General features: G+C 35.8%; 2 protein-coding genes across 2 annotated transcripts; one reads left to right on the forward strand and one right to left on the reverse strand.

The window, feature by feature from the left end:
* Positions 1–294: 294 nt before the first annotated feature.
* On the forward strand, positions 295–10,632 carry LOC129889314 (N6-adenosine-methyltransferase MT-A70-like). The gene is made up of 7 exons (XM_055964569.1): positions 295–1,518; positions 1,881–1,979; positions 2,521–2,604; positions 2,689–3,044; positions 8,986–9,202; positions 9,497–9,576; positions 10,004–10,632. Exons 1-7 carry the CDS (start codon positions 430–432, stop codon positions 10,284–10,286), a joined length of 2,208 nt encoding a protein of 735 aa, XP_055820544.1. The 5' UTR covers positions 295–429; the 3' UTR covers positions 10,287–10,632.
* A 1,252-nt stretch (positions 10,633–11,884) lies between these two features.
* LOC129888368 (stellacyanin) lies at positions 11,885–12,804 on the reverse strand. Its single transcript, XM_055963356.1, has 2 exons — positions 12,558–12,804; positions 11,885–12,458 (listed from the first exon to the last, which is right to left on the reverse strand). The coding sequence occupies exons 1-2, from the start codon at positions 12,757–12,759 to the stop codon at positions 12,058–12,060; spliced, it is 603 nt and encodes a 200-aa protein (XP_055819331.1). The 5' UTR covers positions 12,760–12,804; the 3' UTR covers positions 11,885–12,057.
* Between the last annotated feature and the right edge of the window lie 1,599 nt (positions 12,805–14,403).

Genomic DNA, 14,403 nt, shown 5'->3' on the forward strand with positions numbered 1-14,403 from the left:
CGATAATAGTCATTTGCATCAAAAATAGGCGAGACATGAAAATTTGAGGATGTCCCAACATTTTCCATCATTTCAAAGTGTGATGGCTCACCAAAATAATTATCTAGTTTATAACTTGAAGCAATATTCGTCTTATGCTGAGGTAAAATGCTACAAAATATATAATAATAATAATAATAATAATAATAATAATAATAATAATAATAATAATAATAATAATAGAATTTTGTTTTACACTAAACCTATTTTTAGTTACATTCTTAAAATATGACTTATTTACGTTTTTATGACTCAAATAGGTTCCGGAATCGTTGGATGAGTAGCAATATCATTTCCCTCTTTTTGTTCAACATAAAAACCCTCGCACAAAACCCCCTTCTCCACTGATAAACCTCTCGATCTGCAGCTAACATTCAAGAAATACCAGCGATGGAAACTCACTCTGACGGCACCGAAGAAATCGCCGCCGTGAAGGAGCTCCGGCAACAACACGAAACCCGTATACAAACCCTACACAATGCTCAATTGGAACTCATCGCCTCACTACAAACCATTGTTCCTGACATAGTCTCTTCACTCGACCTCTCTCTTAAGACCATTTCATCCTTCAATGGCAAACCCTTTACCCCTTTACCCAAACCCCTCCCTAACGCCCCCAATCATAACCCTAATTTACTCGTACCAAAGATCAATTCCAATTCTGGTAAACGTGTTTCAGAACTTTCTAGAAGTGGTAGTGAGAAGGAGAAGATGGTAATTGATGAATGTGGGGGGCCTTTATCGGTTGTAAGGGCGATGGTTGCAGTATGTTTGTTAGAGAGAGTGCCGTTTACTGCTATTGATTCGTCTACTTTGTTAAGGAAGTTAGAGAATGATCAGTCGCATACGGCTGCTGAAAAGGCAGCTATTAGGGAGCTTGGAGGGGAGTCAGGGGCGATAATGGCAGTGGAAATGGCATTGAAATCAATGGCCGAGGATAATGGTTGTGTAGAATTGGAAAATTTTGTGGTTAGTGGGAAATCTAGGATTATGGTGTTGAATATTGATAGGACCAGGCTATTGAAAGAATTGCCGGAAAGTAAGCAGAATGAGGGAAGTGTTAGTGGAGGAAATCGGAATAATCAGGAAATGGTGAAAAGAGGGAGTGAGAATGGAGGAGTTTTTGGAATGGGAAGGGCAATGAGTGAAATGTGGGAGCATCCACATATGCAGGGGATGGCAGCTATGTTTCCCGGGAATATGGGCGGTCCAAGAGGAGGACATAGAGGAATGGTGGGTATGATGGGGATGCCGAGAGGTGTTGGTGTTCCACCTCCTATGCCTAGACCAACAATGGGGCCCATAGTAGGAGGAAATTCTATTGCTTTAAAACCTAGGTCAGAAGAAGATGAGATGAAGGATTTAGAGAATATGTTGAATAAGAAAAGTTTTAAGGAAATGCAGAAATCGAAAACTGGAGAGGAGTTATTGGACCTTATTCATCGTCCCACTGCGAAAGAATCTGCTGTCGCTGCAAAGGTATTGGACAATCCCACCTTTTTTGAATCATCCATCACAACTTTCTGTTCCCCATTAAAAAACTTTCTGTTTGATAAAATCTATAGATATAAATTTCTCACAGATATAATGAATTGATTATTTTTTGCATTCTTTGGTATTCATATTTCTACTTCAATTGCAGTGTGCCAAATTCATTTCTTCTTCGCTCTAACTTTGTCTTTTTTTGCATTTTAGTTGAAATGGTTCTTCTTATCTTTATTGTTTGAATTTTGTTTGTTATTCTTATTCACGTGTTTTCTTGTCTCTTGTTTCTTTGCGAAAGCTTTTGTAGTGTATTTTGTCATATGAATTGATGCCTTTCAATTTAAATTGTATTTCAGTTCAAAAGCAAAGGTGGTTCCCAGGTGAAGGAATATTGTTCAGCTTTAACAAAGGAAGATTGTCGACGCCAATCTGGTTCCTACATTGCTTGTGATAAGGTTAGACAAAGCCATTTTAGGTGTCACTGCTTTAAATATCTTATGACACTTCAAAGCGTTTAGATTGTTACCCTTTGTTTTGAACATAGAATTGTACTCCTAACCATTAATGAAGGTTGTAGATGGTGTTAATCACAATGTTATTGCAAGTCATTCCTTTGTGATTAAAGTGATGCGAAGCGAGGGGTAGTCGCTTCATAGACCAATCTATGCGTTTCTGTTACGTGTGTGCTTTAAACAGTGATACATAAAGTGATCCAACGAGAAACAATCGATTCTTTGATTCTCAATTTTGAGGAGTTGGCTTTAATCACATTGTTGCCCATCAGATGTTAAAATCAGTTATTTTATTGAATTTTGATTATCATTATACTAAATTCATGTATGTATGATTTTAGTTTTCTGTGAGCTGTGCACTTCACTTTAAAGAAGAATGCACTTCATTTCTTGCTTTTCACTTCAAGCCCCATGGATCTTGACATTTGTTAATTATCACCTTTATTTCGGATAGATGTGGTAACTTTATTATGATGCATTTTAGGTTCATTTTCGGCGAATAATTGCCGTGCATACTGATGTCAACTTGGGTGATTGCTCTTTTCTTGATACTTGCCGTCACATGAAGGTGATTTCCCTGTCTAACTTGTTTACAAAATGATTAGCTTATATCTGCTAGAAATAGATTACTTACACTCTTTTTAATTGGCAGACATGCAAATATGTACATTATGAGCTTGACTCTACACCAGATGTATCACCCCTGATGATGGGAGCAGCTACCTTAGCCCCTCCCAAGCCTTTGAAGCCTCAGCGTGCTCATTACTGTTCAGAAGTAGAGCTTGGTGAGCCACAATGGATTAATTGTGACATACGGTCATTTAGAATGGATATTTTAGGGCAGTTTGGAGTTATAATGGCTGATCCACCATGGGATATTCATATGGAACTGCCTTATGGGACAATGGCTGATGATGAAATGCGCACTCTAAATGTCCCTGCACTGCAAACTGATGGTCTTATATTCCTTTGGGTCACCGGACGTGCAATGGAGCTTGGACGGGAATGGTTAGAGTCCTCTCACTTTCAGTTTATAAAACATCTTATTTGCTGGATGATAACAAAGAATAGACCCGTACAACCTGACCTAGATCTATAAAATCTGAAGTATGCCCCTGCATAACATAAAAGGCTCTTTGATAGTTTGTGCTTCTTAAGTTGATTATCATTCTTGGAAAGTGCCATTATTATCGGGGAGTGGCTTGACTAACATTCTTGTGGAATATCATTACTATTGATAGCATAATTGTTGGACCTTTGGTAGTTGAAATGATGTAAGTAATGAGGATCCTATAGAAATGGAGCACATGCTAAAAGTCATTTCTTATATTTTTCCAATTGTTTTTGTTGCAAACAAAATAAATAAATTGAAGTATTTCTCTACGTTACCCTATGATGCTTCCTCTAGTACTTGTTTTATTTCTTTTATTTGTATGTTCTTTGGTATGCGTTACCTAAGTCGGGGCCCGGGGGTCTTTCAAAAACCTCTCTACCTTCATCGGGTAGGGTTAAGGTGTGCGTACACTCTGCCCTCCTCAAACCCCACCTTGTGGGACTACACTGTGTATGTTTTTGCTGGTTGTTGAAGTGTTTCTCTACATTAACTTGGAGCCTTTTTCTTTTTATAAAGGCGGTTCTTGTGCTAGTTTGCATGCACCTAGACTATTCCACCAGGTGCCTGCTATCTCACATTAGCACATGTGCGGACTAACTTTGCTCACCAAAGCTTAGGAAAATGAGAAGAAACAACCTAGTTTTTGTCGTGGGGATTTGAACCCTGATCTCCAAGGTTCTCAACTAACTTAAACTCTTGGATGAGATGTTCATACATTTCAATTAGTTACATGTACAGGGGGCGAATAGTATCTCATATCTAGTATAAAAAATATACCAAAGGGTCCAGAAATGTGTTGGTTCACTCTTAACAACAACATACCCAGTATTTTCCCATAAGTGAGGTTAAGGGAGGGTAGGTGTACGCTGATTTTACTCCTACCTTTGTGGGATAGACCCTCGGCTCAAGAAATTCGTTTTTCAGTAAAAATGGTTTGAAAGAAATGTAATAGTGAAAGCTATGACAAAAGATTTAAAGTAAGAAAAGTACCGACAATGCAAATAATTAAGGATAACCAAAGTAAAAGAAATAATAGTAGTAATAGTATCGAAGCATATGATAATGCTAACATAAAAGTAATAATACTGGTAAGGGAATTGATAAATGCTCCAGTCTAGAACCCTGCTCTACCATTGTGAAGAGTGAAGACGCTTTATTACCAACCATCTATCCTAATCTTCAATCTCCATGCTCTCCTATGTAGGGTCATATTCTCGGTGAGCTGAAGATGTGTCATGTCTTGTCTAATCACTCAGTCATCTATCTTCTTTTCACTTGAAAATTTTGGATTAGGGGGAAGCTCCCCTGTTAAGCCTCAATCTACCTAGGTCTCTCCTCAAACCTATCACTATCAATCTCTCACACCTCCTTAGGAGCATCTATGCTCCTCCCTCTTCACATGCCGAACCATCTTAGCCAGTGTTGTGAAAAAGCGCCGAAGCGCTCGCTTTAAGCGTGAAGCGAAGCGAGGCGAGGCACTAGCGCTTCAACACCGTGAAGCGAAGCGATTTCAAAAAAGCATGCGCTTCATAGGAGAAGCGAGAAGCACGCTTCATCTAGAAGCGAGAAAAAAGCTCGCTTTTTTTGAAAAAGCGACACTAGGGTTTTTTTTTTAAAAAAAATCTGTAAAACTTATAATTAATTGTTCCAAGCTGCTGCGACTTCTTCTTCAACTTTGACAGTTCAACTAGGTTAGTTTCTCTTCTCCTCTTCTTCTCTTCTTCTCTTCTTCTCTTCTTCTCTTCTTCTGTTTCTATTTCTATTTTTATTTCCATTCAGTAGTTCTGCCGTCTGCGCAACTGTTGCGATGTTCTTCTCTTCATCTCTTCTTCTTTTTCCATTTCTGCACAACTGCCGTCTGCGAAGAATTATTTTTTTCAAGTTTTATTTAGCAGTTTGGCCATTTTTTTTTTGAAGATAAAGCATATGCTCTGTTTTTTTCCCACATAGCCTGGTTGTTTTATTATTTATTTTTTTTAATTTTGCTGCAGCTGCTCTGTTATTGTTTTGACAATTTGACTTGTGTGACTGAATTATTATTCTATTTTTTCTTTGTAGTAAGTTGTATTTTCTTAATGGCACAAAAAAGGAATCCAGCTTGGGCATATGGAATTGCCATGGGAAGTAACACGAAAATCAAATGTGTTTTTTGTGATATGACATATAATGACAGAATATTTCGTCACAAGAAGCATCTTATTGGTGGTTATAAGATGTTAAAGTGTGTCCAAAGGTCCCAAATAGTGTGAAGGAAGAAATAAAAGAGTATTTTACGAAAAAAAATGAATTTAAAACTCAAATGAATGCTGAAGCATCCATGGTTAATCTTGTTGATGATGATGAAGATGAAATGGATGATGAAGTTGAAGTGAATATGCCAATGGGGTATATTTTATTATCTATGCATATTTTATATTTTATATTTTTATACTAAATAACGCTTTTTCTGAAAAAAGCATGCGCTTCGCTTCACGCTTCTCGCTTCTGTGAAGCGAGCCCCTGTCGCTTTTTTCCGCTTCTCGCTTCTCAAAACACTGATCTTAGCCTCGTTTCTCACATCTTGTCCGCCATGGTGGCTATTCCCACCCTGTCTCGTATATCTTCATTTTTAATATTGTTTCTTCTAGTATGCCCGGCACATCAATCCAAGCATCCTCATTTCTTCTACCTTTATTTTCTGGATGTGCGAGTTCTTGATTAGTTTACCCTCTAGCCCATACAACAAAGTTAGGCTAACAACCACTCGAGACTTTGTTGTATGCCTTTTCTAGGTCGATTAACATTATATATAGGTCTCTTTTTCTATCTCTATATTGCTCCAACGATCTCCTCAAAAGGTGAATGGCTTATGTCGTTGATCGCTCCTACATGAATCCGAATTGGTTCTCAAAAATACACATTCCTTCTCATCCTCATCTCAATCACTTTCTCTCAAACTATCATAATGTGGCTTAGTAGTTTGATATCAATATAGTTGCAATTTCAGGTTTCTCCCTTGTTCTTGTTCAAAGGGATCATCATGCCTCACCTCCATTTTTCGGGCATACTTGTGATTTTTTTTTAAAAAAAACAACCCAATTAGCCACTCCAACCCTACTTTGCTTGTGCTCTACTAGAATTTTGCATGAATCTCGTTTGGCTCGGTTGCTCTCCCCCCTCTCATACTGTGAATTGTCCCATTAACCTTCTCAAACTTAATACACATGGAATACCCAAATCTCGACGACTCTTGGAGTTCTCTAAATCACCCATGACCCATCAAAATAGTCCCGTCTCCCTTTTCATTGAAGAGTTTGTGGAAGTACTCCTGCTATCTTTGTTTAATATGTGCCTCTTCCACCAATAATTTGTCATCCTCGTCTTTAATGCATCTCACTTGATCTATGTCACGAGCACTCTTCTCTCTTGCCTTAGAGCTATACAACTTCTTTTCTCAACATTTAACCTCCAACTCCTTATACAAGCGCTCAAGCTGTCGTTTTACTCACCATTACTGCCATCCTTGCTTCCTTCTTCACGTCTTATACCTCTGTGTGTTCGTCTTCTTTTCGTTTTCTTCAATGCACAAAACTTCATGTATGCAACCTTCTTGGCTTCCACTTCCCCCGGACCTGTCCAGTCCACCACCACTCCCTTTATGTCCATCGAAGTTACCCTTAGAAACCCCTAACACCTCTCGTGTTGTTTCCCAATACAACTAGCCGTCCTAGTCCACATACTTTGTCCCCACTACTCTCCCGAGCCCCCATATCCCATATCCATCAACTCCTCCCCCCTCCCCCCACGCACACATACTCCCCCACTTGATTTTAGATCCATTAACAAGAGCTTATGTTGGGTTTTGAGGTTTTCACTTGGAATAACCTTATCGTCCTTACATAAACCTCTATCATTCTTCTTAAGGAGTTGGTAATCAATTTGAGTCTTTGTCACTATAATACGAAAGGTGACCAAATGCTCCTCCCTCTTCTGAAAACTCAAGTTCTCTACCACCAAATCAAAAGCTTTAGCAAAATCCGTAAGTGCAACTCCTCCTTCGTTTCTATCCCCGAAACCAAAATCGCCATGCACATCATCATAGCCCCTCAAAACAGCCCCAATGTGACCATTAGAATCTCCTCCTAGAATTAACTTCTCGGTGCGAAGAATACCTCGTGCTACCTCATCCAAGTCCTCCCAAAAGAACTTTTGACCTCCTCATCTAAGCCCACTTGTGGTGCGAAGGCACTAATTATGTTAATAGTCAGCCTTCTAGCAACTAGCTTAATCTTTTTGATGATTTGGTCAAACAATTTGATATGGTATTAGGGGAGGCAGAAGTCCTAGATTTGAGTGTGGAGATAAAAGATGATGATACCGATCTTACTACTTATCCACTTCCATGTTGAGTTTCTTTTGATAAGATATAAGATAACTAGTTTTCTTAACAATGGAAAAATCTCCAGTATGTGAGTTATGCCACCTTGATGTACAATTTCGGGAACAGGATTCATTACCGCATAGTAAGTATATTTCTCATATAGTGTGATTATTTTGTCTTTCATGAGGGAAATATTAGGATTTAAATCGTTGTTCTATTATAGGGTGGTGTTAATCCTTGTTCAGATTTAAGATCTTCGATGAATTTGAATTTTTGAAACTATATGCATATACATATATTTAGAAAGTAATCTTTATACATATAAAGGAAGTCAGACCTAGATTCATTATCCCAAAAAAGTCAGACCTAAATAAGGTACACAATATGAACTTCATCTTACTGCTATGTTTTTGGTGTAATCAGATTTACTGTAATGAGACTCTGTCTATCATAGATGTTCTAGATTCTTTATAGCTAGAGAGGGAAGACACTAGAGTTCTATGGTAAATATGGTTTCAGTGCTACCCAAGTACTGTTTTGATCCTGATATAATACAAAGTTACTTATTTCAAAAAAAAGAAAAGAATGTCACTTTTTATATTTAGTAACTCCCTAATTTCAAATCTCACATTGCCTTCATCAAAAAAAATTCTACATTGTACCAGTATGATTAAGACCACAAGTTCGAATGACATTTTAGTCAATTACATATCTTTAGTTTAGGACCACAAGATTTGGAAGTCTCCCCTTTCTCAAAATCCATGCCGAGTCAAACAAAGATACAAAAAATGAATCGAAAGGAATAGTAAATAGTAATATATCAAGCTAAACATTCAACAACAAATAATTCCTACACTACTAATCTCTGCATTTACTTCTTGCTGCATAACCCGTCTCTGAATGAAACAACCCCTTAAATGTGTACTTCACTTTACTCAGTCTTGGTTCTTTCATTTCAGCATTTGCATACCAATGATATTAATTTATTTACTATTTCCTTATTGGAACATTAAGATTCTAGAATTTGAAAATATCTTGCTCTTTGGCTCTAACTGTTTGTTGTGCATTATGGCAATCACGTGATGTTAAAAATTTGTTGTAGAGTTGTTTCAGTCAGGTGATGGGCTTAGAGTTTGCTATATATCTATAATAAAATATTAATACTTTTACCTCATCCAGAAAATATATAACAGACAGAGAGAGAGCCTGAACTATGACTTGTTATTTACAGAATAGGCAGGTCTGAATGTTTTAATTAAATTATTGAACCAACCATTAGAAGCTTGTAGGAAGAAAAAAGCACTAGAAGCTTGTGTTGTTAACCTTGGGGCACATTTGACTTGTTCTAGTTGGTGGTGAAGTTAACATTTGGCTTGTTCTATTTGGTGTTGTGTTTTCAAAATTATATAATTCCTGTTCTGTGAATAGAAGAGTTATGAATGCTAAGTTCCTTTGCATTGATATGGTTCTTGTAGTCTAGAGCTTTGGGGTTACAAGCGTGTTGAGGAGATCATTTGGGTTAAGACCAATCAACTTCAACGAATCATCAGAACTGGACGGACAGGCCATTGGCTCAATCACAGCAAGGAACACTGCCTTGTTGGAATAAAGGGAAATCCAGAGGTGAACAGGAATATTGACACTGATGTCATAGTAGCAGAGGTTCGTGAAACGAGCCGTAAGCCAGATGAGGTGAGAAATAATTAGATTTTTTTTTCTTTTAGGAAAAGAAAAAATAGCTAGAAGCTGAAAGCTTCAAAGCATAGACACATTTGTTGGTGTTCATGCAATAACCTAATTATTTTTAAATGTCTGTAATATCATTTAAGTGTTATGTTAAGTTTAATTATTTTAAATGTCTGTAATATCATTTTAGTGTTGTGATTCTATGTTAGTTCTTTAGCGTCTATTCTTATTTTTGGTTGATACTTTGACCTGTGTTATTGTGTTATATACATAAACTATGCTTTTGCTTTGACATGTTAGATGTACCCCTTGCTTGAAAGAATTAGTCCAAGAACAAGAAAGCTGGAGTTATTTGCGCGGATGCACAATGTTCATGCCGGGTATACATTCTTGATCTACTTTTTTCTTTTTGGGGATAAAGTAAGTGAAATATCATTAAAGGCATCAAGAAGATGCATAAATTACGAAAGGGGTGAAAATGTCAGCTCTGAAAAATAGACTATATTGATGATAATACTCGTAGATCTTCAAGCATGAGTCTTATTAGACATGATTTTTAAGAATGTTGCACCTCTGCGCTCACATATGGAGGGAATTGTTATGGGCTTATTTAGTGGAATACTAATTAATCCTCTTTTCTTGTGTCCCCCCCACAAAAAAAAAAAAAGAATCCTCAAGATCTTTTTATTAGTGAAGAGTAAGACATTATTAGACACCATTCCTAGAATAATTATTTAATGTCTTCATATTATTGATTTCCCTTTAGTTAAGATGAATTGTCAGTGTAACGATCCATATATGTATCAGGTGGATGTCACTTGGAAACCAACTACAAGGGGTACGATTAGTTGATGATGGGCTTAGGGCGCGGTTCAAGGCTGCATATCCAGATGTGGAGGTGCAACCTGCATCACCTCCAAGGCCATCTGCAATGGAAGTAGATTCAAGTTCTAATCAAATGAGGAATACATTTGCTGGAGGGGAATTAAAGGCTGCAGGGACCCAGGTCGCTGAGGCTACACCCCCGGATGCAGCAGCCTATGCAACTGAAGGAAAAGTAATAAACCGTGATGTGGAGATGACTAGCTAATATCTGTCACAGAACTAGTTGTTTCCCTTTAGTGGTATTGACACATGTAGTTCAGGTAGTTTTGCCCTATGCTGTTTCTACCTGTCTACACAAGATTTTGCTGGTGATGTGGAGTACTACTTCCATTAAGATTCTCAGGTGGCAGGACGAGTCACAATATGCCTGCGGTTAACCATAAAAAAGGAGTCTTAAAAGTATAATACTAGTTGATAAAATGTACTACTACCTTCCTTTGTTGTTTCCTCGAGAGTAGGTAGTGTTTTACATAAATGTAACTTGTAAGCATATATCCATTATGCAAATTTAGTCCACTTAGTGAATGGATGCCCTAAGTTTTTGGTTGCAAGTGTAATCTCACATCATAGCTCAAGAATGATCAGACATATACTCTTTTTTCTGGCTTACCATATTTCTCTATGGTTTTCTAATATGCTTAATTTTAACCCAGTAAGTATTAAATAGTGTAAGAAAACTTCATGAGCAGTGTTCAACAACTAAAAAAAATAAATAGTAGGGATATGCTTTTGGGTTTATGATTTAACATTCTCTCTCCCCCCCCGCGTGTTTTCCTAGCTCTTGAATCTTTGCTAATTTTGAAGTGCTTTATTTATTTTATTTGGTGTTTTCTTAAAAGTATAAATATAGGTTTTGCCCAATTTAATGAAGAATTTTAAATCAACGACCCTTTTTCACGAGGAATAGCATAGGTGTTGTCGGTGAATTGCTGGCTCCAGCTAGCATGCATATGTTACATATAATATTTTAATTATTATAATAGTGGGCATAAATGTTTACTTGTCCTTTTAGTTACTAATAAACCAGTGCTATGTTTTTCTTTTCTTTTCTTCCAAAATATTCAAAAGAGGAAAGTCTTGAAATCCTCGAAATTGCGAGTGCTATTGTCTATGATTGTTACTGGATTGTCTCATGGGGCCTTTTGCCTTTTTGGTGCTATAGCCTCGCTCTTCCATCTAACTATTTGCTCTCATAAACTTCATTCATTTTAAATTCTATGTTATGTTTTGCTTTGCGATACTAAATTTGATTAATCTTTAAAATTAAATTAATTTACATCTTTAAAAGTCGTAAAAAATATTATAAATGACAATTTTATTTAAAAATATATAATTTAACTCTTAAAAAGCAATACAAGATAACTAACCAAAGGCGTAAGGAGTACGTACGTTATTCTAATTTAATTTTTCTTTGGGGTTACTCGTCGGAATAATGGAAAAAACAAATAGTAAAAGATAAAGTGAGAATTAAATGATTATGAGCTTTTGCTCAATCTTCAAAACTGTACTTTGTTTTGGTGGAATGTTGATCCAACAATAACTCCTTTTTTTTTCACTGGCTTCACTAAATGTTCAAACTCATATTATTCTCCTTTGTTCTATTGCCTCCCCCCCCCCCCCGCGGGACATTCCACCTTTTCCATTTACCAAGGGCAAAAATTTGAAAAATATGACAAATAAAACAAAGAATAAAGCAAAACTAGAAGTGAGAAACTACTAGAAAATTATACCTTAACTTAGATGCCTCAAAATGGATGACACGCGATATGAGTAATAAAGTATATTATACAAGAAACTCAATAATTTTTGCTCAAAGGAAAAAAATGGTAAGCTCCACTAAGAAACTCATCATCATCATAAATAAATAAACTCTTTCACAAATTTAACAACATATGCAAAGTATCAATAAATAATGCCTCAATACAACCAAAAAGATATGAGTGGAATCTTCAAATTCAAATGTCCAGTCCTGTTCTCTAAAGAATAATGGTTCCTATAAACAGAGAAAGAAAGAGCAATCCAACAGCAGGAAAAACAGACATTTGCAGTTTCCCCGAAGATGAAGAAGAGGTTGAATTAGAAGATTGGACAGGAATTGAACCAAAAACATTAGTGTAAGAAGGTGATGGAGCAAAAGCAGGTGAATCTGCTTCATCATAAGTTGATCCATTTCCTCCTCCTATTGATATGTGAAGTTTCTGCAACTTCTCACAATGCCCTTCTGCTCCACTTGTGAAATAAATCTCCCCAGGTCTTGTAATGTTGAACAGTGAATTCCCATTGTTCATGTACAAGATTGGATTTTTAAGGTTGCAACTATTGTAATTCTGTTTTGTCACTTGTATTACTGAATCTTCACTTGGTGGGTACAAAAATACTGCAAAAAAGAAATTAAATTAATGGGGTTGGATATTTGTTAAAAGGGTATCAAATAATGCTAAAATCTTGAAGATCTGAGCAAGAAATGTAGATTTACAGAGTGAATCTCCAAGCTTAAAGAGGTGATTCTTGGACCATTTGAGATAGACATCTTGATTTGCAGAAGAGGGTATATTCCAAGCATTTAAATCTCCAACTTTGTACTGATAACACAACACTATTTGGGTTTGTATTAACACAAAGAACTGAAAAAGGATGATCAAAGGTTGGTATTTTCTTGGAAATCTTAGAGTAGCCATGACTTGCCCTTCTTTTTCCTTTTTGCCAAAATTGAGTCACTAATTAGAACGGGGAAATGGTACCTATAATACTGATTGGTTTCACACAGTAGACCACAAAGAGTATATTTACTAGAATACCCTTTATCCTTTCCATAATATAATAATACTCCTACTTGGTAGGCGTTTGAACATTGAATTTGGGAGTCTGATTTCAAATCAATGCTTCTTTACGAAATTTGTACAAAATTTTAACTTCAAATCATGATTCAAATTTCAAATTCTTCACATAATTAAAAAAATCTATAATTTTAATTTTGCAAAAAAAAATTTTATGTTCGACATGAAGAAATTGTCCGTACCACATTTGAGAATTTTATCAAATACTTCCTCTATTTCATATTAACTGAATTTCTAAGGTAATGAACACATATAAAAAAAGTATTTAAGGATAAAATTTGAACAATATTTTCCTCTATTAACTTTTATTTAATCAACCTCATAAAGATGATTAAATGTGAAATCATAAATATAAGTTCTTTATTGGAGTATAATTTTGTAAATAGTGTAGTTTAACTCCTACAAAATTATAAAACTTCATTAATGAAAAAAGTAAACATGAAAAAAGTATTAAACATTTTTCTTGAACTTTGAACAATTCAACTATTTTAAATAATAATAAAAAATTTAAAAATTCAGTTAATATAGAATAGAGAAAGTAATAGCTAATTACTACTATTATTAATTTAATAGACCAATAAATTTGTATAAAATTTTATATATTTAAAAATTTATAATAACATGTAATCGCATATTAAGGTGGTCACCGTCAAAGGGCAAAAGAGGAAAAGAACAAAGTTTGAGGTTGTGTAGGGTCAATTGTTACATAAACAACAATGTCACATGGACAGCTGGACAAAGAAGCACTGGATGCAGCTTAACATGGGACTAGAGCACCAAATGGTTTTTCAGTATGCATATATAATTTTTGTTTAGTGTATACAACAGATCACCATGTGCCCTTGCTTTTATTTATTTCACTTCACTCTAATTTTTCTATTAATAATAATTACGATCGCAAGTTAGAGTAAGCCATGTAAATTAAGTAAACTTATCTCAGTCAACACAAGAACCAAAAGAAAAAGAAAAGGATGTTGTGCACCATTTTATTTGTTTACATAGACCCTTTATTTTTGGGGATCCCAAGGAGCCAATTCTAATTAAACATTGGTGAAAGTCAACATATATTTGATATAAAATAAAACACATTACAAAATTACGTTTTTTTTAAAACTTTTTTGGCTGCACCATTGATTGTTTGTTGTTAAGTTGCAAAGTTTGGTCTGCCTTTAAGGCCCTACTTTTTGGTTTCATTTTCAGTATCTTAGAATGTTAACTCGTTCCATCGACAAACTCACCTAAACCATTACTTAATCTTATTATCAGTTGCTTCATTACTCGTTTTTTTTTTTTTAGTGGAACCTGTCTTTTGCCTAAGGATCCTTCACTTCACCATCATGGAACCTTGCTATAAACCTTCTCGGCCAGTTAGTCTAACCACAAGATCCCTCCTGCATATCCACCCACAGTAAACGATTGCTAACGGACTTGAAATTCAAATGAGATAAAAAAAGGCCATCTGATTTTCTAAGGCTTTCTACACCT

The sequence above is a fragment of the Solanum dulcamara genome, chromosome 5, assembly GCF_947179165.1.
Source record: "Solanum dulcamara chromosome 5, daSolDulc1.2, whole genome shotgun sequence".
Taxonomy (NCBI): Eukaryota; Viridiplantae; Streptophyta; class Magnoliopsida; order Solanales; family Solanaceae; genus Solanum; species Solanum dulcamara.

Bases quoted from the DNA above. Each gene is read 5' to 3' on its own strand.
- LOC129889314 (XM_055964569.1), top strand. From the start codon at position 430: ATGGAAACTCACTCTGACGGCACCGAAGAAATCGCCGCCGTGAAGGAG. The intron at 1,519-1,880 runs GTATTGGACAAT...ATTGTATTTCAG, and splicing joins AATCTGCTGTCGCTGCAAAG to TTCAAAAGCAAAGGTGGTTC. The intron at 9,577-10,003 runs GTATACATTCTT...TATATGTATCAG, and splicing joins ATGCACAATGTTCATGCCGG to GTGGATGTCACTTGGAAACC.
- LOC129888368 (XM_055963356.1), bottom strand. From the start codon at position 12,759: ATGGCTACTCTAAGATTTCCAAGAAAATACCAACCTTTGATCATCCTT. The intron at 12,459-12,557 runs GTAAATCTACAT...TCTTTTTTGCAG, and splicing joins TAAGCTTGGAGATTCACTCT to TATTTTTGTACCCACCAAGT.